Genomic DNA, 21037 nt, shown 5'->3' on the forward strand with positions numbered 1-21037 from the left:
GCGTGATGTGTGTGTGTTTTGTGGGGGGAGGAGGTGAGTCCTATCGCACAGCCTGCTGGGAAGCGCTCCTGAGCCCGCCCTCCTCCCCCATCAGCGGGTGAGGCTTCAGGGTCCCCGGGGTGGCTGTCGGGAAGGGAGAACGGATTGGTGGAATGCCCTCTTGCGAGGCACGGCGGGAAGAGAGGCGGGCGGCTGCGCGGGGCATCCCGGGAGCAAGGGCCCGGCGAGGGTTTGGGCGCAGGGCATTGTGGGAGGTGAACGCCGCTCCGGGTTGGGTAGGTGAGTGGGGAGGGAGGGAGGGGGCGGGAAGGGTGCACAGCTGGGGGAGTGGAGAGGCACAGCTGGGTGCGATGGCGGTGCTTGGATGGGCCTCCTCGGCGAGTGGGACAGAGCCTGGGGAGGTGGGAACCTAGCGGAACGGGCTGTGCGGGAGAGGGGTAGGCGCAGCTGGACGTGGGGGGAGCGTTTGGGGTGAAGAAGCTCATCTGAGGACAAGGGACCATGTGCAGAACGAAGAAGGTGACGGCTATAGCTGGGAGCAAGGGGGCCACCACTTGACCTGGTAGGAGATTAAGTCTTAGAACGGGGTGGAGCACAGATAAGTAAATGTTGGTGACACTGCTGAGTTGAATTGGCCACAAGTGGGCCACACACCTGTAGACGAAAGGACCCATGCCTGGACTTGGAGAACGTGTCTGTGAAGCAGGTGCTCTGGGTGAATATAGCAATCCTTGGTGGTCACATCCGAGGGAGAGGCAACTGCTGCCTGTCAGACACCTTTGGGGAAGAGAGGGAGCCACAGGTGTGTGAAGAGTGTGCCAGAGGATGAGAAGGCTCATGCCTGAACGTGAGGGTTCAGCTGGCTATGGGTCACAGCTAAGTGTAGACACATAGAGGGGGGAGTACCAGATGAATGGAGTTACCATCAGAGCTGGGACACACATCTGGAGGGGTAGGAAATGTTAACTGAAAGTTAGGAACACATCTAAGGAGGTAACTACAACTGAGCTGTAAGGGCATATTTGGGAGAGAAAGCCCACCTGTACCCATATCACATTCAGGAAGATGAGGACCAGAGTTGGAATAAATTAAGCTTTAGCTGAACCTAGAAACACCAGGGAATAACAAAGATAAGAGGAAGATGGAGATTCCTATGTTGGGGCGGGGGGGGGGGGGAGTGCTTTCATCTGCCCAGAGACCCACTTTGCAAAAAAAGGTACCAACCCTCTGCAGGATAGGCTGCAGATTAGGAAAATGAGATAATCCGGATGCAGAAAGCTCTGATATCTGCTCTCCTTCCCTCCACCCAGAGCCCCAGAATGGAGCTGACGGAGCCCCCACCCAGCACAGCCTCTGTGCAGAAGGAGGAACAGGAGCTGTTGGAGCAAACCTTTTTCTCCTGGGCTGAATTCAGCCACTTCTTTGACAAGTGGTGCCAGGAGCGGCTAGCAGTCTTCTCGGTCAAGAGTTCGACGCATGTGTCACGCAGCCCCTGGGCTAGCGCACCCCCGCTCTACAGGCTCATCCACGTGCTCAAGTACAGCTACGTGCTGCTGGTGTGCAAGGACTTGCGCGCACCCACCCAGCCTGAAGCATCGTGGTGCGTGAGCCTGAGTTGTCCTGCCGGGGGAGGGGAGCAAGGGTGATCCCTACAGGAGTCGAGCCCCTTCCACCCACCCACCCACAGATAGTAGGGGGAGAGGCCTATTGAGACTGCAAAGTAGAGAGAGGCCAGGGTTCCAGAAGGGACACTGGGACAGGGGAACAGCCAGGGACCAAGCGTGTAGAGTGAGAACTCAAGTCCAACTTACAGACTTTATTAGAGACCCTTAGAAAGAGTGAGAGGTAAAGCCAAAGAAACAGAAAAATAAAAAGAGAATGCTACAGAAAATTTTGGAAACCTGGAACCCCAGACATCTAAGAAAGGCAGGGAAATAGGAGAACCAGGCTTTGGACCCATACAAAGAGCAGCCCTAGACACTGAACTGCAGGGAAAACCACAAAACCAAAAGTTCATCTGTTCAATGAGTATTGAACCAGGTCCTGTGCCGGGAGCTGAGGACAGTTTAGTGTTACGGGGATCAGAAGTCTGTGGTCTTTTGGAACTATCTGACTGGACAGGAAGCTGGTGACAAGAGAACAAGCTTTCAGGTAGCTCGTGCAAACATGTAATGCTGCCGGGAGGAGTCGCTTTACAACCCAGAGAGCCTAGGGTCAGACCTGGGGCCAGGGATGTTCTCACTGATCAAATTTTTGCTTTAATTTTTTTTTTGACATTTTTATACTTGTGCATGATGAATTTTGATCACGTTCTCCACCACTCATTACCTTTTTTTGTTCTGCTCCCACTGAACCTTCTTCCCAACGAGGTCCTCCTCCTACTTTTTTTTTTTGTTTTGTTTTGTTTCTGTTTTTTCAAGGTAGGGTCTTGCTCTAGCCCAGGCTGACCTGAAATTCACTATGTAGTCTCAGAGTGGCCTCGAATTCATGGAAATCCTATGATCCTACAACTTCTGCCTCCTAGTGCTGGGATCAAAGGCATGCACCATAACACCCAGCTTTTTTTGGGGGGGGGTGAAGTGACTCACTGAGATTAATTACACTTGCTTATATGAGCATGGGTGGGAGGTTGTTTCTTCGAGCATGGGCAACCTACAAGTAGCTAGCTGCACCATTCAAGAAAATGTCTACCCCAGCAACTATTAATTGCCAGTAGCTCTTCTGACCCCAAGTTTTTATCCGAGACCCCCATACCATGGATCTCTAGCTTTTCTTGAGCAGGGTGAGACAAACCCTTAATTTTATGTAGCAAGTGGTCACCTGGTTAAATGGGACTTGACCCTTTTCTTACTGTCTTATGCTTACCTGGCCAATGCATGGGTGGATGGGTGGGTGTGTGGCACTTTGAGAACATCATTTGGGGGAAGAGACAAGAACAGAGTGCTTAAGAATACTGGCTGTGCCTCTGAGCCACCCAAGTCTAGCTCTTCTGCTTACTGAATGGGTGACTTGGTGTGAAGGATTTCACACCTCTAAGTCTTAATGTCTCTGAAATGCCATTATCACAGGCATATCAGCCTTTGAGGTCATTATGAGGAAGTATGGTCATGCATGAAAGTGTACTTATCCCATGCCTAGCAGCTTATTAAATGATAGTTGTTACAGGAGTTCAGAGGGCATAGACACTAGGCTGCTGATCTCCCCATGATTACAGTCATGGAGCAAGTGAGTTCACTTTTTTGAAACTCTGTTACTTCTCTTGGAAGTAAAAGGACATGCAGGCATCCCATAGGTTTTGTGGGGAGTGAAAGGGCTGAATTCCATACCTGTTAATTGTTCAGAAGAGTGTACAGCACAGAGTGAGCTCTCCACAGCTATCCTCTCCCATGGTTACTTAAACACTTTCTGTGAGGTTACTTTCCATATCTGAGAAGCAGAGACTCAGAGGTCAGTAGTAGAATGGGATCAAACACATAGAATCACACAGCAATTTAGATTTACTGCAGCTTGCAAAAGTGAGAGGCCTGACCCAGAATCTGTCTTTACTAACAGGACCCATTTCAATTAAAAAAATAGATGTATTTACTGAGGCTGGAGAGATGGTTTAGTGGTTAAGGCGTTTGCCTGCAAAGCCTAAACACTCATGTTCAACTCTCCGGGTCCCATGTAAGCCAGACGCACAAGATGGTGCACACATCTGGAGTTCAATTGCAATGGCTGGAGGCCTTGGCATGCCGGTTCCCACACCTCCTCCTCTCTCTCTTTCCCTCTGTCAATGGAAAATGCTTATGGCATACCTACTATGTGTGTGCCCTTTGCTGGGCATTTGGAGATGAGAGCTGATCTCTCATTTTTTTGTTTTGTTTTGTTTTGAGGTAGGGTCTCAACTCTAGCCCAGGTTGACCTGGAAATTCACTTTGTAGTCTCAGGGTGGCCTCAAACTCACAGTGATCTTCCTACCTCTGCCTCTCAAGTGCTGCGATTAAAGGCATGTGCCACCACACCCAGCTGATCATACTTTTTGAACCCTTCAGAATCTAATGAAAGATGAAGAAGAGGGAAGGGAAGAAAGGGAAGGTAAAGGAAATTGCAAATAGTGAAGCTGAGGATAGAGATGGGAATTGAGTTCAAGAAAAGTGGTTATCGGACCTTGAAAGCATAAAGGTGGTTCCAGAGGATGTTCTAGAAGCAGACCAGCAGGCAGAACCTTGGGAAAGTTTTGTTGACATGTTCATGTAGGTACAGTTGTTTACTTGACCAGCATATGGTGCTTACTATCTACAGATAGTCCCAAGTGCTCGGCATATACCACAAAGAACCATTGGGCAGAAAGGACAGGGCTGCAGAGTGACTGAGAACAGTGCTTTGAGTCTGGGCCTGGTGGATCATGGAGTTCTGGCTGGGGTGCTCAGGAGTGGAGGACAATGGAAACCTAGATGGAATGTGCAGGAGTGGAGGACAGTGGGGACATGGAGGGGATGTTCAGGAGTGGAGGACAGTGGGGACGTGGAGGGGATGTTCAGGAGTGGAGGACAGTGGGGACGTGGAGGGGATGTTCAGGAGTGGAGGACAGTGGGAATGTGGAGGGGATGCTCAGGAGTGGAGGACAGTGGAAATGTGGAGGGGATGTTCAGGAGTGGGAGAGGGACAGTGGGGACGTGGAGGGAATGCTTACGAGTGGAGGTGGCTGGTTTGGCCACAGTGATTTTTTATATTCATCATTTCTGATCTCTTATGCAACTCCTTTCCTAATTTGCTCAAAGTAGGACCTCGCCCAGGAACAAGCCATGGGTGGAATTCTGAGGCTAGAGTGGTGCCAATCCAGGCTAAGCCCTGGCAGGCCTGAGTCCAGATACTAGGTCTTCATCGTGGGGTTACTGGGGAGCCCCAAAAGGCTGTGAGCAAGGTCAGTATTGGCTTCATTAAGGTTTCTCAGGGGTCATGTGAGGGATGGTCTGGAGAGGTAGAGTTGGGAGGCTAAGGAGGAGGTTGATGCTAGGGATAAAGGGAACATAGATAGTGGATTGTTCCCACCACTCCAAGTGGCTTATTGTGACCTCCAAGACCCCTCCTTATGCCTCCAGCTCTCCCACACCTGTGCCCCCCCCCACTAGCCCTTCCCCTCTGTACAATAGGGTTGCTCAGCTTTCCCCCAACATCCCAGACCTTTGAAAGCACAACCATCTTTAAAACCTGCAAGATTAAAGACAAATGTGAGGGGAGTATCCAATGAATGTACAGCGTTTGCTGTGTGTTCGGCCCTCTTCACATCCCTTATTCCTCAACAAGTCTGAAAGTTGGAGGTATGTCAGATAGTTGACAGCTGAGAAAACCAAGGCACAGAGTGGCTCACCATTTTCTCTGAAATAATCTAGTTGCTAAGGGAAGACCTAAGTACAGAGCTCATGCTTTTAACTTCTACCTTTCCTACTGTCCTCCCTTCATAAATTGCCATTATGGGAGCTGAATGTGCCAGTACTTTAAAGATTTCTTGGTCCTAGGCGAGAGAATTGTTTCGAACACTCCGTACGTATAGGGTTTATGTCTGAGATGCTAGGAAATGTGGATGCAGCAAGTGTCAAACAAAGCATCATTACCCCAGTATGTATTTGAATCTTCCCTAGCCTCAGGAACAGACAGGAGGGCTTTCTGGAGGAGGTGATGATGGTTATGCCATCTGAAGGATGAAGGATTAGGAGTTGGCTAGGCAAAAAGAAAGAAGGATGTGTCAGGAAAGTGGAAAGAACACATACTGTTTGTGGGAATGGAAAAGCATGGATGTTAAGGGGAGATTTCCAAAGCTTGATGGGCAGGGTGGGTATGGTGATAAAGTTTTCTTAGAACTGCCATGCCAGGGCCTCCAGCCACTGCAGTCGAACTCCAGATGTGTGTGCCACCTTGTGCGCATGTACGGCCTTGTAGTCTTGCATACCTTGTACATCTGGCATATGTGGGACCTGCAGAGTTGAACATGGGTCCTTAGGCTTCACAGGCAAGTGCCTTAACTGCTAAGCCATCTCTCCAGCCCAGTGATAGAGCTTTTTGATGGTGTGAGGAAGGTGTTCACATGTATGTCCCATGTCTAGGTTACAAAGTTGGAGTCAGCCATTTACTCAGCATATGATTATCCCTCGGTATTTGTTGGGGGTTGGTACCAGAAAACCAAAATCTGCAGATGCTCAAATCTCACATAAAATTGTGTAGCATTTGCACATAACCTATGCGCATCCTCCTAGAAATGATAAATCACCTCTTGATAACCTATAATGCCTAGCTTGTGCAAATGCTGTGTACGCACTCATTCTATTGTATTGCTGGGGAAATATGACAAGTCCTCATTTTCAGTATAGATGCAGTTTTTTTTCAAGAGTCTTTAATTTGTACAGGTGTGACAGTGTATTTCCTTACCTGCAGGGGCCACGTACTGCTTTAATTGACAAGGGTAAGAGAGCCAAAAAGAATTTTATCTGTCTGCAATTAGTGTTTAGAGAGTGGCTGGCATTATCCACACCTGTGTAGGTGGAAATTGCAAGAAGGATGTGTTGTGGCATCAGTAGATGCTTCTGTGAGTTGCTGGGTCCGCACTGGGGACACACTCTATTCTGTAGCAAGGTGGATGACATCACAATAGAGTTAGGGCTTGACTGAGGGACAAGAAACCCTCAGGCAGATAGTGGCCAGACTTCTGTAGAGGGCCATGACTTATCCTTGGGAAATATCCTGGGTGGCATCTCAAGAACTTGCCATTTTAGTAGGTTGAAAGTAGCTGTATATTGGTTCCATCTGATGCTACTGTTGGCTCTACATGTTTGTAGTAGATTTTATGCTTAACTGAGTGTTTTCTATTCCCATCACTTAGGCAGGAATACCATGAGTTCATGGACAACCTGGGATACATAGCAAGACTGTCTCAGAAACCAAACACAAGAAAACAAACCAGTTTTCTAAGTTTGTGTTCCTGGATATGCATGTAAGGAGGAAACAAGTGTGAGAAGAACCTCTTCATCTTTCTCTCTCGCTCTTTGGTGTTTTTTTTTTTTTTTTTTTGAGGTAGGCTCTCACTCTAGTCCAGGTTGACCTGGATCTCATTCTGTAGTCCCAGGCTGGCCTTGAACTCACAGCAGTCATCCTACTTCTGTCTCCCAAGTACTGAGGTTAAAGGCATGTGCCACCACACCTGGCCCCCTTTATCTTTAACACGAAAAATTTTAAGTATCCTGAGGAGAGTCACCCATTCCAGGAGCCATTTGGTCAGAGAGAGAGAGAGAGAAAGGGAGAGGGAGGGAGAGGGAGAGGGAGGGAGGTGGGGGAGGAAGGGAGAGGACATTATGGGGTGCGTGTTACAAGCCTTTATTAGAGTACCAGGAAACCATGACTTAACTACATGCCAGGAAGTAGTATATAACTAGGGTCAGCAAGCTGGGAAACTCTTGGGTCCTAACCAACCTACAACCCCATTTTTCACTAAGTTTTATTGTAACAGCCATATCCATATGTTTGCATACATATGTTTATAATAGAGCATCATGACATATTTGCTCTCTGGCCCTTGGCAGAACATGTTTTCCAGTCCAGTTTTATACATAAAACCACCTACTGGAAAACGCTGCTATTTCATCCCAAAGGGAAATGCTACTGAACCTCTTTCAGGAAGCATATGCCAACTTAAATATTATTAGTAGGGAAATACCCACTGATTATTTTTTCTTTGTAGTGTTGGGGGTGGGGGCGTCAAACCCTAACTTCGATTTTTTTTTTTTTTTACTGTTCTATTTCATTATTCACAACTCTTGATTATAACTCCTTATATTGATTTCATACAATGGGCTGTGCTATGCAGTTTGAGAACTACTGTCCAAAGCACACTATGTCTGCTGAAGTCTTGTGTGGGGGAGACCATGAAGTAATTGGCAGAGTCATGGAGGTGGAGCATTAGTTGGCAATTGAAGTCCAGAAGATCTGATGAGTGAAGAAGTGATGTAGAGCGTGAAATCATCGTTTGTCTCCTCCTGCTAGTGTAGTCACCTATCCCAAATGTAGTGGCTTAAAACAATTCTTTTCTGTGAGATAGGGTCTCTTGTAGCCCAGCCTCAAATTCATTGATGACTTTGAACTCATCTTGCCTCAGCCTCCATGTGGCTGGGACTACAGAGAATGCAACCACACAGGCCTGGCTTATCAGTCTGGTTGACATAGCTGTTGGTGGGGAGAGGGTATGGTATCTTCTTAAGTATCTCATTTGTTATTTCCTCAGTGAATTTGCTTGCACAACTCCTTGCATGCACAAAACTGGGCAACAGAAACATACCATCCACTGCGTATAGGCGTGCCAACACAGGAAGGCAAAATATGATATCAGAAGTGGTTGTCTCTGGGGCAGAAAGGAGAAAGAGGATTTGTTAGGGCCTTAGCTGGAGATGTTATTGTTAAACTAGAATCAGATGTGATCCTATCAAAAAATACTATCACTAAAAATTTCTGAAGGTTAAATAATTAAGCATTCATTCATTTTTGACAACTGGAGGTAGGTTGCTCACTGCTTTATACATTGTCTTATATGCCTCAATTGTCATTTCCTTTTTAGTTTTTAATATTTTAAAATTATTTATTAGAGAGAATGGGTACAGTGGGTCCTTTAGCTACCACAAATGAACTCCAGATGCATGCACCACCATGTGCAGCTGGTTTACATGGGTACTGTGGAATCGTACCTGGGTCCCTAGGCTTTGCAGGCAAACACCTTAACCACTAAGCAATCGCTCCAGCCCCACTTCCCTTTTAATAAATGGGGAAACTGAGGTACAGAGATTTGCCCAAAGTCACACAGCTGGCATATTCTTAAGCTGTCTTCTTTTCTATCTTGGAAACTTAACATGAGAAAGAGTGGAAATGACCCAGTGAGAATCTGTGATGGAAGCCCTGGTCATTCCTCCCACAGGTCCTCTCAGCCCCGCTGCCCAGCCTTCATCACCATCAAGCTGAGCCCATTGAGGGACCGACTCGTGGTGTCCGAGTGCAAGCTCAACCACTCGCACCCTGCCTGTCCGCACATGTTTGCCTACCACTTCCGCCCGGGCCACCTGCTGGCCAACGCCTGCCTGCCCCTGCCCGTGCGCATCACCAACCAGATCTCCAAGCAGTTCGTGGCCCCAGCCGATGTGCACCGCCTGCTGTCCCACTGCAAGGGCCCAGATCACGGGGTCCTGGACGCCCTGCACGTGCTTGAAGGCCTCTTCCGCACTGACCCGGAGGCCAAGGTAGGAGACAGCACTGGTCAGGAAGAAGCACGTTGTCTTATAGTCATTCTTCCCTCCGTTCAGAAAACAACTGCCAGGGCACTTCAGGTGCAGCGGCAGAAGTCGGTCTAGTCTGGAAAGCCCAGTAGGTACTTTCTGCCCTATGGGGATATTCAGTTGTTGGGTACTCCCATCTGTAGGGAACTCAGTTGCATTTGCTCGTTGAGGGCTTAAAAATTCAACCAGTAGGGTGAGGCTCTCAGTTTAATTAGTTGAAATTTAAATCGGTATGCATGCTACCTTGAAGAGGGAGCATCGCCTTGAAGTTTGTGGTGAAAGAAAACAGCAATGACCAAATATACCCAGGTAGTGTGACAGTGGAGCTGGTGCTAAAAGAGGGTACACATGATGGAAGGTGCCATCTCATTCTTTTTGTTTCAATTTGCACTATACAGTTAGTGCATAAATAATGGGTATGTAGTTTGCTGAATGTTCGTGGCGTGAAAACATCCCTGAATTCACCACCTAGGTGGGTGTGTTACATAATATGGTGGGTAAAGAGTCTAAAGCAGGCTGAGGTGAGGGTTTGCAGAGGGTTAGTTGTAAAAGTGTTGTTTGTTATTTACTTACTTATTTTTGCCATGCTGGGAACAGAACTCAGCATGGTGCATATTAGGCAAACACTATTGCTGAGCTGGACCCTCAGCCCCTGACTGTGGATTCTAGACACGCTTTACCACGGAGCCACGACCCCAGCCTCTCACTGTGGGTTCTAGACAAGTGCTCTACCTCTGAGCCACGCCCCCAGCCCCTCACTGTGGACCCTAGACAAGTACTCTACCTCCGAGCCACGCCCCCAGCCCCTCACTGTGGATCCTAGACAAGTGCTGTACCTCTGAGCCACGCTCCCAGCCCCTCACTGGATTCTAGACAAGGGCTCTACTGCTGACCTCTTCCACTGAGTGTGTCCTTATCCCTACCTTTTTGTAATGATAGCAGTATTATCTGCTGTCCAGTGTAGTAACCAGTGGCCTAAAGAGTCTCTTGAATATTTGAAGTAACTAGCATGACTAAGGAAATGAATTTCTTTTTTTAATATGCATTTACTTCTATTTATTTTGTCTTACAATTACCTGCTTTTATTTTTTTATTTATTAGAGACAAAAAGAAGGAGAGAGAATGGGCATGCCAGGGTCTCTAGTCACTGCAAATGAACTCCAGATGCATGTGCCACCTTGTGCATCTCTCTGCCTTCTGTGGGACCTGGAGAAATGAACCTGGGTCCTTAGGCTTCACAGGCAAGTGCCTTAATGGCTAAGCCATCTCTCCAACCCAGAATTTCTTTCTTTTTTTTTTTTTTATTTTTATTTATTTATTTGAGAGCGACAGACACAAGAGAGAAAGACAGATAGAGGGAGAGAGAGAGAATGGGCGCACCAGGCCTTCCAGCCTCTGCAAATGAACTCCAGACGCGTGTGCGCCCTTGTGCATCTGGCTAACGTGGGACCTGGGGAACTGAGCCTCGAACCGGAGTCCTTAGGCTTCACAGGCAAGCACTTAACCGCTAAGTCATCTCTCCAGCCCTCCAACCCAGAATTTCTTAATTTAAGTAACTGAAATGTAATTAGCTCCATATTCCTGGTGGCTTTGGCATCAGGCTGCAAACCTATCCATGTACAGGTGGGTTTGTGTTTCTATACATACATATTTAAATCTATTAACACGTATCCATTGTACAAAATGATGGGTTTCATGACGTTTTCATTCAAGTGAATCATGTACTTTGGCAATATTCACTTGCCCATTGACCTCTCCTGTCCATATATATGTATTTCATTACATATATTAATATATTTTATTATATATTATATATAATGTATGTATACATGTTTATAAGCTACATCCTACATATGAGAGAAAACATACAATGTCTGTCTTTCTGAGTCAGTCTGGCTTATTTTCTTGAAATCATGATCTCAAGTTCCATCCCCTTTCCTGCACATGACAGACTTTTGTTCTAACCTTGCTCTTCTCCTACACACTACTCATCAAGGGAGCTTTCCTACATTTGGTTTGGATTTTTTTTTTTGAAGTAGGGTTTCACCGTAGCCCAACTTGACCTGGAACTCATGGCATAGTCCCGCTGCCCTCGAGCTCACAGCAGTCCTCCCAGCTCTGCCTTGGGAGTGCTGGGATGAAAGCCGTGTGCCAGCATGTCCAGCTCGCATCTTTTTTGTTGCTTGGTTTTCTGAGACAGCCCCAGGCTGGCTTCAAACTCCTGAACCTCTCTGCCTACTTCCCTGGCACTGGGATTACAGGTGTGCACTACCACACCTGGTACCCACACATGGTTTATTGTCTTGCCCTGCATGTTGGAAAATACCAGAGGTCAGTCTTCATTCTTCCTCTTGGTTTGGTCAGGTTCACTGAGAGAAGTCCTCCCACCTTCTAGCTGAGTGTGAAGGCCAGGGCAAGATGCACTTGGTCCTCACATGGACTTTAGAGGTCCCTTTCCTTATATTCACATGACTTAATGTCCCCAAGGCCAGAGTTCCTTTCTGGTTACCCATTTTACAAGACACAAGACAAACCTCCAGTCATAGAGAGGGACTGAAGGCCTTGAAGGGGAGGAGAAATGTGGGACTTCAAGGTCTAGCTGCTTCCTCAGCAGCTGTGACATAGTACCTATTGGAACTTACCCTCAGTGCCCGTATCACATCCCTAGCCATTCCCAGAAGCCAGCGTAGAGTCCATGGTCTTGGTGGGGTAGAGTGGAGTGGTGTGGCCATCAGCTTGTTCATTTATCAGCTTCCAGAGTAAGTGTTGTACCTGCCATCTCTCCTATTTTAGGGGTTTAAAAGAAAAGCCATTTTCAAGCCAGGCATAGTGGCGCATGCCTTTAATCACAGCACTTGGGAGGCAGAGGTAGGAGGATTGCCATGAGTTTGAAGCCACCCTGAGACTACATAGTGAATTCTAGGTCAGCCTAGGCTAGAGTGAAACCTTAAACTTCAAAAAACCAAAAAATAAAAACATTTTCAACAGATATACTTGAGATTGAGGAGACAGTGAAGTAAGAGGAAGGTTTCAGTCTGTTGCCTTTGCATATCTATCACCTTTATATAGTTTCTCTGGCTTTTTTCATTTATGACACCTACTGAGAGAGTTCCACATCAAGGTAGCAATATTAAAATGTTCTCAGCAGTCTGATACTGTTCTTTTCCCTTCCCAGCAGTTTTCCAAAGAATGATGTATTAGCTTTGTATTGGTGTCCTGAAATACCTGAGGCAATCAATTTATGAAGTAAAAAGGTCATTTAGATTGCAGTTCAGGAAGTTCCTGTCAGGACTGGTGGTGGCCCCATTGCTTTGTGTCTCTGACATGGGTAACACATCATGGTGAGGGCATGTAGCTGGGCAAACTCCTCACCTGGTGAAGCTGGAAACAGAATGAAAGGACAGGTGGAGTCACACAGTCTGTGAGTGATGTAACCTCAGTGACCTAAGGAACTCCCACAAGGCTCCACTGCCTCCCAGCAGAACCACCAGAGTACAAGTATGTTTATATGTGGACCTTTTAAAGTCACCACTTATCTTTACACCATAGTGGAAGATTGCTTTGGGAAGCTGAGTGCCCTTGGCTTCCATTTATATTTCACTGGCCAAAGCAAGTCATATGAAAATGCCTGCCTATAAGAGGTATGAAAAGGTATAAAATCGCCAAGTGCCCAGGATGGAAAGAATAGTCACTTGCTGTTCTGGTTGGGATGTGAAATGTCCCTTATCAGCTTATGTGTTTGAACACTTGGTCTCCAGCTGGTGACATACTTTGAAAGGTTGTAGAACCAATAGGAAGTGGAGCCTTGTCGAGGAAATGGTTCACTGTGAGCAGGCCTTGAGGTTTTATATCCTGACTCTATGTCCTGTGTGCTCTCTGCCTCCTGGCTGTGGATGCAGCAAGACCAGTTACCTCACACTCCTGTCCCCATGCTTTCTCCACTGTGATGGACTCTATCTCCCCTCTGGAGAGTTGAGCCAGGATCCTTTGGCTTTGCAGGCAAATGCCTCAACCACTAAGCCATCTCTCCAGCCCCCATCTGTATCTTTTTTGCTTCTGCTTTCTGTGATGGATGCATTCCTTCACTGTCTCTGCTTGCATCTGGAAACGACACCTGCACTCACTGAACCCCCAAAGTCAGCTCTTCCCAGGCTTTACCGTCACTGCAAACGCAGCACTGTGCCCACACCCAGAGCCTGTGTGCCTGCCCTGCCCTGCCCTGTTGAAGGCTATGGGGTGCTGTTGTGTGAACAAATGTCTACTCCTGGGCACCAGCAACAGACATATCAATTCCCCACAAGTGTAGGTTGGTGAACCAGTGAGTTTAATTGGAGTTACTTACAGGAGCATAGGCAATTTATAAGCAGATATACCACTGTGGGGAAGCCAAAGAACCCAGGTTTGATTACCTAGCACCCACATAAGCCAGATGCACAAGGTGGTGCATGTGTCTGAAGTTCTTTTGCAGTGGCTAGAGGCCCTGGTATGCCCTATTCTTTCTCTCTCTCCCCCTCTCTCAAATAAATTATTATTATTTTTTATTTTTTATTATTATTATTTTTTGGGGGGGGGGTTCGAGGTAGGGTTTCATTCTAGCCCAGGCTGACCTGGAAATAACTATGTAGTCTCAGGGTGGCCTCGAACTCACAGTGATCTTCCCACCTCTGCCTCCCGAGTGCTGGGATTAAAGGCGTGTACCACCACGTCCAGCTTCAAATGAATTATTTTTAACAGGGGAGGTGATTATAGTGTCTGTTTTATAGGGTTGTTGTAAGGTCTGAAGGAGTTAGTGTTTGGAGCAGTGCCCAGCTTCATGCATGCACTCCTCTTCCTAAGCATGTTCTTTACCCACAGTCACCTCCTGGGTTTTGCTGCCGTTCTGTCATGATGCAGTGTCGTATTTACTGCCCACAGTGTGCGAGCCAGCACTCTGCACGTCATACTCCATAAGCATTCATAGAAAAGTGAATTCACTTACGTAACCCCATCTTCGTCAAATGTCACCACACCCATTAAATATTCCCCTCGCATCTCTGCTAGTCCCTGCCATTTTGTTCTCAGCTGCTCCCGAAGTCCTTGGACTTGGCCCCCCAGCACCACCATGACCTTGGGCAAGTCACTCCCCTGGGTGGTGTTGGGGTCACCTTCAGGTTCAATGGTTTATTGCAGAGACTTGCAGGAAGAAAATCCACAATCAAGAATCTGAGTTTTGGGGTAGGGCAGATGGCTCAGTCATAAGTGCTACGCAAGCATGAGGATGTGGTCAGACTCCAGCCACCCATGTAATCCAGGTGGAGACAGAAGGACTGTAGGACTTGCTGGATTGCTAACGTAGCAAAGCCAGTGAGTTCTGGGTTCAGTGAGAAAAGCTGTCTGAAGAAAATAAGGTGGAGAGGGATTGAAGAAGATATCCAATGTGAAAGTCTGGCCTCCATTCACATGCACCCCCCCCCATACACACACACACACACACACACACACACACTCTCACACAAAAAGGAAAAACAAGTCTGAGTTTGCCTTTTTAAAGTAGAAGGCTGCCTGTAATTAGTAATGTGCTTGTCATGTCTGGAAAAGTCTCAAGGCATGTACATTTTCGTTGTCTGATTTTCTCTTATTTCTGATTCCCATGAAGGAAAAAATAGGGATTTAACCTAGTTCTACAGAATCATTAGTTTTGTTTAATCCATTATAGATTTTACATTGTTTGTTTCTAGTCAGCACTGTCTGGTAGAAGTAGCTGTTAGCAGCCACTAGTTCCACATGGCTGTGGAGCACTTGAATGATGGTTAGTGTTCCTGAGGGACTGAATTGCCACATATTTTAAAGTTTTGATTGAAATATAAACAGCCACATGTGACTAGTAGTGACCATACTGGATGGGGAAGGTATGAACTGACCTTCTTGCGAGCAAATTGAAATAGTGTAAAAAGAATGATGGCCTAAAAGATTAAAGTAGAAGTGTAACTTATTCAGTGATAAACTTACTGGATTTTTTTTTTTTTTCTGATAAAACATTGAAAACCATCAGTTTTTCACTGTGGAACTTACCTGCTACCTAAAAAAGCATAAGTTTTGCTTTTTTTAAAAAAAAAAATTCTTTTCTTTTCTCATTTTTGGATGCCAGTGTAAATCCTAAGCATGCTTGTCTTGGCACTTTGGGGCTTTTCACTTTTTATTCTCAGACTCAAGTTCTTTTTTTTTTTGTTTTTCAAGGTACAGTCTCACTCTAGCCCAGGCTGACCTGGAATTCACTATGGAGTCTCAGGGTGGCCTCGAACTCACAGCAATCCTCTACCTCTGCCTCCCGGGTGCTGGGATTAAAGGCGTGCGCCACCACGCCTGGCTTCAGACTCAAGTTCTTTATTGGTCAGTCAGTTCTTTCTCTCTGTCTCTCTCTTTCTCTCTCGCTCTCTTTTACCTGGGAACCTCTCCCACTCTTTCAGGGATTTTTCTATATTTCCCTTAGTAAAATCTACTTTGACCCTTGCTCAATATGTGTATGTATATAAGTAAGTATGTATATGCGTGTGTATATATAATGTTGAATGTCAGTACTCTTTAGGATGCTGAATATATGATTTCAGGGTTAGGAAAGCAATGTCCTATCTTTGACCTCTATGAAAGCTATTATTTAATAGATTTTTTTGTGTCTTGGACAGCTGAGCATGGTGCAGTGCTTTTTAAATAGTCTTGCAGATGGGATTATGGAAAAGTGGCTTATGGAGAGGTCTGTGATTAAACTGAATTCAAACTCTGTTTCCGCAGCTCTGGGTCAGCTCTTACAGAGTCTGGCTGAGGGAGCCCCAGCTGCTGTCCCAGTACCTTTTAAAGGAGGACGTGCTTGAGCAGCGATGATATGGTGATAATGAGCTCTTGAAGAGCACTTACCCCTTGTAGACTTAGTGAGAATGCCATTCCTACTTGTGCCATGCAGTGTACAAGATACATGAACGCATTTCATCCTTCTACTCTCGGGATTCCTGCTGGTGTCGCTTTAGAGATGAGACAAGTGAGGCCAGGGCCGCTCAGCCAGAAAGAATGGAGCTCCGGAACCACAGGACAGGGTGGCTGGCCTCCGGCTTTGCCTTCCACTGCCGCCCCATCTCTTATGCTGGAATTAACGCATATTCAGTTTCTAGAAGGAGGAATCAGCAAACATGGAGATTTAAAGAGGAAACAGGCCAAAAGAGGTTAAAGTTAAGTAGTTACATGGTGAGGGTGAGACTCAAGCTGACTGGATCTGCTCCCACAACCTACTCTTAGTCACTGATCTTCAAATTAGAGGCATGGGAGCCCCCTTTGGGGGCTTGTTAAATCTGGTTGCTAGCCCCCAGAGTTTTAGGTTCAGCAGGCCACCTGCATGTCTCAGCCATTGATGCTAATTCTTCTGGTACACGACCCACACTTTGAGACCCACAACCCTAGACTGCCTCTTGGCGCAGGAAGGAATGAATACCTAACTTCCAGCCAGGGAACTAGGACGCAGAGAGACTGACAGTACCCTGGGTGCAGACATCACAGTGCTGTCGGGCCCTGGCGCCTCCCCCCATCTCAAACCCTGGACTTTAACAATGCTCCCGTGCTGCCTCCTGCTGATCCGAGGAGTAAATTCAGACACTGAATGAATGGCTCGAATTTCCCCAGAAGAGGAAACTTAGGTCCTTGGGAACCGGACAGGGCAACCCCCAGCATCCCCTGACATCTTTTCCTTGCCTTCCTGCCCGCGTCCACAGGTAAAGCTGGTGTTCGTGGAAGACCAGGCGATGGTGGAGACTGTGTTCTTCCTGACCTCGCGGACCAGAGCGTTGCTGCGACGCTACCCACGCATGCTCCTGGTGGACCGGCTGCCCGGGCTGCAGGGCGCGCTGGACCTGATGGCTGTGCTGTGTGTGGATGGCAAGGGACGCGCGCGCCAAGCCGCCTGCTGCGTGGCACGCCCTGGCACGCCGAGCCTGCTGCGCTTCGTGCTGGTGTCCCTGCTGCAGAGTGCGCCCGACGTCAAAGGCCGGGTGCGCTGCCTCACCGCTGGACCCGAGGTGGCTGGGCAGCTGCGGGCCGTGCGCCAGCTGCTGCCTTGCGCGCGCGTGCAAATCTGCCGCGCCCAGGGTCTGGAGACGCTCTTCAGCAAAGCCCAGGAGCTGGGCGGCGCCAGCCATGAGGACCCTGACCTGTGGCCACTCCTGTGCCGCCTGGCAGGAGCCACATCCTATGCGGCCTACAGCGAGACGCTTGCTGAGCTGCGCTCCCAGGCCCCATCAGCCTTCATCAAATACTTTGAGCACAACTGGGCACCCCGCCATGACATGTGGGTGCGTTTCCGTGCCTATGAGGCGTCCCGCGACCTGGATGCCTGCGCTCTTGTATGTGGCCACCGCAAGCGACTATTGCGCCGCCTCAGCCCTTCACACAGTGTGGCACAATGCCTTCGCGACCTGGTGGCCATACAGTGGGCCGATGCAGCGGGGGAGTCTCTCTCTGATGGGGCCGACTGCAGCAAGCTGTGGCTGGAGAGTAAGCCTCGGAGCGGGGTCCAGCCGGAAAAGGATAGGGCGAGGGGCCAGGAGGCCGGTGACAGGGGAGGACCTCAGCGAGAAGGTGAAAAAGCGAGGGGATTTCAGATGAGAGATTGGCAAGGGAGCCAGTTGGAGACCCAGAAGCTAAGAGGGTCTGAAGAGACAGGAGCCCAGCTAGAGAAAGAGCCGCCGAGGGGGGCAGAGGGCAGAGACTGGAGGGGAGTGCAGATGGACGATGGAAGGCGGGTGCTGGGGACCACAGACTTGAGAGGAACCCAGTTTGAGTCGGAGAGGATCAAGAGTCTTGAAGGGGGTCCCTGGAGGGAAGTCCCGTTGCAAGACGAAAGTATGAAGGGGCTGAAAACTCCAGACTGGAAGGGACATCAGTTAGATGTGGAGAAGGGGCCTGAGGTCAGAAAGTGGAGAGAGAGCCAGGTGGAGAAGCCCTTGGAGTTGGTCCCTGAGAACGGAGACCAAAAGGGACCACAGTGGGGAGATGAGGGGAGGAGAGGGCCAGAGAATGCAGAGGAGAGAGGAGGGAGGTTGAGCGTCAAAAGGAGACGGGGCCTGGAAGACATAGTTGTAGTCCATTTGGAGAACGCAAAAGTTGCAGGCATAACAAATGGAGACGGAGGGGAAGCCCAGTCTGGTGACCCTAAGAACGGAGCAGAACAGACGGAGTTGGAGGACACAGGAGAGAGGCATGCAGGGGTGGGGAATGGAATGCCACCCACGACCCCTGTGCGGACTGGGTCGGAGGGCAGCACAGAATGGGCAGTGACAAGAAGCGAGTCCCTGGTTACTGGGGAGACCTTGCAGGTAGAAAGTGAAAGAGAAGGCCAACCAAAGAAGCTTTGCCGCCCCTCCAGAGAGGAAGAAGTGGACTGGGAGCTGCTGGCCAAATTCCGAGCAGCCTGTGGGCCAGAGCTGGCAGACCTGGTGGCCGAGGAGCTGGCCTTTGCCAGGCAGCACGGGATCCGGGGTTTCCACTGGACGGGAGCTGGCTTTGCCCTTAAGGATGGCACCTCAGACTTCTTCTTGGATGGTGCGCTGACGCACTGCAGCTGTTCAATCCACGCTGCGCGGCGCCTGCCCTGCAGACACCTCTTTGCAGCTCGTCTCCTCACTGGGGCAGCCTTGTTCCACATGGACCTGCTCAGGGATTGCTGGGGAAGAGCTCAGGAACCCTGACCCTGTGCGCCCCTGCCTGCCACCCTCCAAGTAGAGGGCGGGAAGGTAGTCTTCAATCCCAAAGATTACAGGGCTGAGGCCCAGGAGGCCGTCCCCAATCAACCTCTCGGATCATCCTGGGACCTCCTCTTAGCACACTTCCTCTGTGCTGACCACGATCTCTCGAGATCCTGGGACCACACCTGTGGGAAGTGCGGACAGGCAGGACACATTCAGAGGACACTCCTAGGAGGGGAAAAGTGTGTGATGAGATGTGTAGACCAGATTCGGCCAAGGCAGAGAATAAGAAATACGCAGAGCTGGGGAAGTGGGGAAGCACAGTGGAGGTCAGGGAAGGACACTGGCTTATGGGGCAACTTGACGGGAGATAAGCACTGGTAACCCAAGGGAATGCAGGAATGGAGTGGATGGACGAAGCATGGGAGAAAGAACAAGAAGGCCGACGAAGAGGAGGCAGAAATGGGGGAAGGGATGACAAAAACGGAGTCAGGAGAAGAGTATAGAAGAGGGAATTTTCAAGGGTGACAGAAGACACAGATGAGAGCGACCTGCTTCCCCTTCTGGTTGATCATTCCTGGGAGTGAATGAGAGGGCACCAGAGGTCTGGCGTGATGATGGACGGGAGATTATCCCCCAAGGAGGGGAACGGTTTGAACTGCTGTGTTTCAAGATTGGAATAAAACAGCATTATTTTGGTTTCTAGGCTGAGTTCTCAGTTTCTGGCAGAGAGTAGAAGGCCCAGATCAGTATTTTCCATCAACAGGGCCAATGGAGGAGTCCCAGTCCAGCTCCAGGGCAGTTGGCATGCCATCCTCCCTCTCCTAGACCAATTCTCAGCGGCAACTTCTACACATCCGCCGATTCTAACCTCAGATACTAGCCCATGTCAGTCCTTATAATGATTAGCTTGAATGGGCTTATGGCTTAGTCCTAACCAGTGGAGTCTGCTTTCATTAGGATGTATTCTAGTAAAGGCTCCCTCTTAAGATGTCCCAGGATGAGATGGTTCAGTCTCAGCTTGCTCAGCACCACCTTTGGTCAATGTGAGGATGATACCCAAACTGAGAGGAGCAGAGAGCTAAGAAATGAAGAAATCCTGGATCCTTGCCGGGTTTCATAGAGGTTCTGGAAGTTTGCTCTTTCATGAGTCTGTTGAAGAAAATGATCGTAATAATGGAGGGAGCTTTGAGGTTTTTTTTTTTATCGTAACTGATAAAAGAACTTAAGCCAATAGTAAGCTACAAAATCCAGTTTGAGATGGGTTAACATTTCTCAAACTTCCCTGTTATAAAAGGATACCTTGTTCAGGTAGTTGAGTTCACTTGGCTTGGGGCTGAAGTTCTAGAAATCTCTGTGATGATGGGAACATATGGATGAATTATGACACACAGTTGTAATAGCAATAAATGAATTTTAAGGAAAAGACAGTTCAGTGGTTCAATTCCTGAGAAGTCAAAAGGTTTAACTGCAGCTGAATTCATGGGGTCCAGCGACAGCTTCTCTCTCCCTCCCCCTATGTGTGTGTGTGTGTTTGTGTCTCTGTCTTGCCTTCCTTTGCCAAAATCTCTGGGTTGCGAAAGGTAATTGCTTGAAGCCCCACAATCATGTATTCATCTCTCTCTCTCTCTCTCTCTCTCTCTCTTTTTGGTTTTTTGAGGTAGGGTCTCACTCTAGTCCAGCCTGACCTAGAATTCACTCTGTAGTCTCAGGGTGGCCTCGAACTCATGGCGATCTTCCTGCCTCTGCCTCCCAAGTGCTGGGATTAAAGGCATGTGCCACCACGCCCGGCTCATATATTCATATCTTGATCTCCAAAGAGCTGCACACTCAGGACCATAAATCTCAAGAATGGGTCTTACTGGGTATCAGTTGTCTCTGGCTGAATTAGTGCTGTGCTAACAGCCAAAATGCATCATGTATATACAACAAGCTTTTGCTTGTGTGTTTTTGATCATGCAAGAGGATTGGCTAAGCCTTTGCCTTCCCAAGTGTGACCTACAGAGCAGCGCTGACGGAAACCAGGCAGAGTTAGTAAAA

At 48.3% G+C, this 21037-nt stretch overlaps 1 protein-coding gene across 8 annotated transcripts; it reads left to right on the top strand.

Moving 5' to 3' along the window:
- Positions 1–78: 78 nt before the first annotated feature.
- On the top strand, positions 79–19702 carry Zswim9 (zinc finger SWIM-type containing 9). Of its 8 annotated transcripts, none has more exons than XM_045133918.1 (4): positions 79–97; positions 1311–1600; positions 8939–9257; positions 17030–19702. In XM_045133918.1, the coding sequence occupies exons 2-4, from the start codon at positions 1320–1322 to the stop codon at positions 18998–19000; spliced, it is 2571 nt and encodes an 856-aa protein (XP_044989853.1). In that variant the 5' UTR covers positions 79–97; positions 1311–1319; the 3' UTR covers positions 19001–19702. The 8 variants fall into 8 exon arrangements, with proteins under 8 accessions (XP_044989853.1, XP_004672852.2, XP_044989850.1 ...); XM_004672795.2 differs by lacking the exon at positions 79–97 and adding an exon at positions 174–279; XM_045133915.1 differs by lacking the exon at positions 79–97 and adding an exon at positions 180–275.
- Positions 19703–21037: the final 1335 nt, after the last annotated feature.

Source organism: Jaculus jaculus, chromosome 14, assembly GCF_020740685.1.
Source record: "Jaculus jaculus isolate mJacJac1 chromosome 14, mJacJac1.mat.Y.cur, whole genome shotgun sequence".
NCBI lineage: Eukaryota > Metazoa > Chordata > Mammalia > Rodentia > Dipodidae > Jaculus > Jaculus jaculus.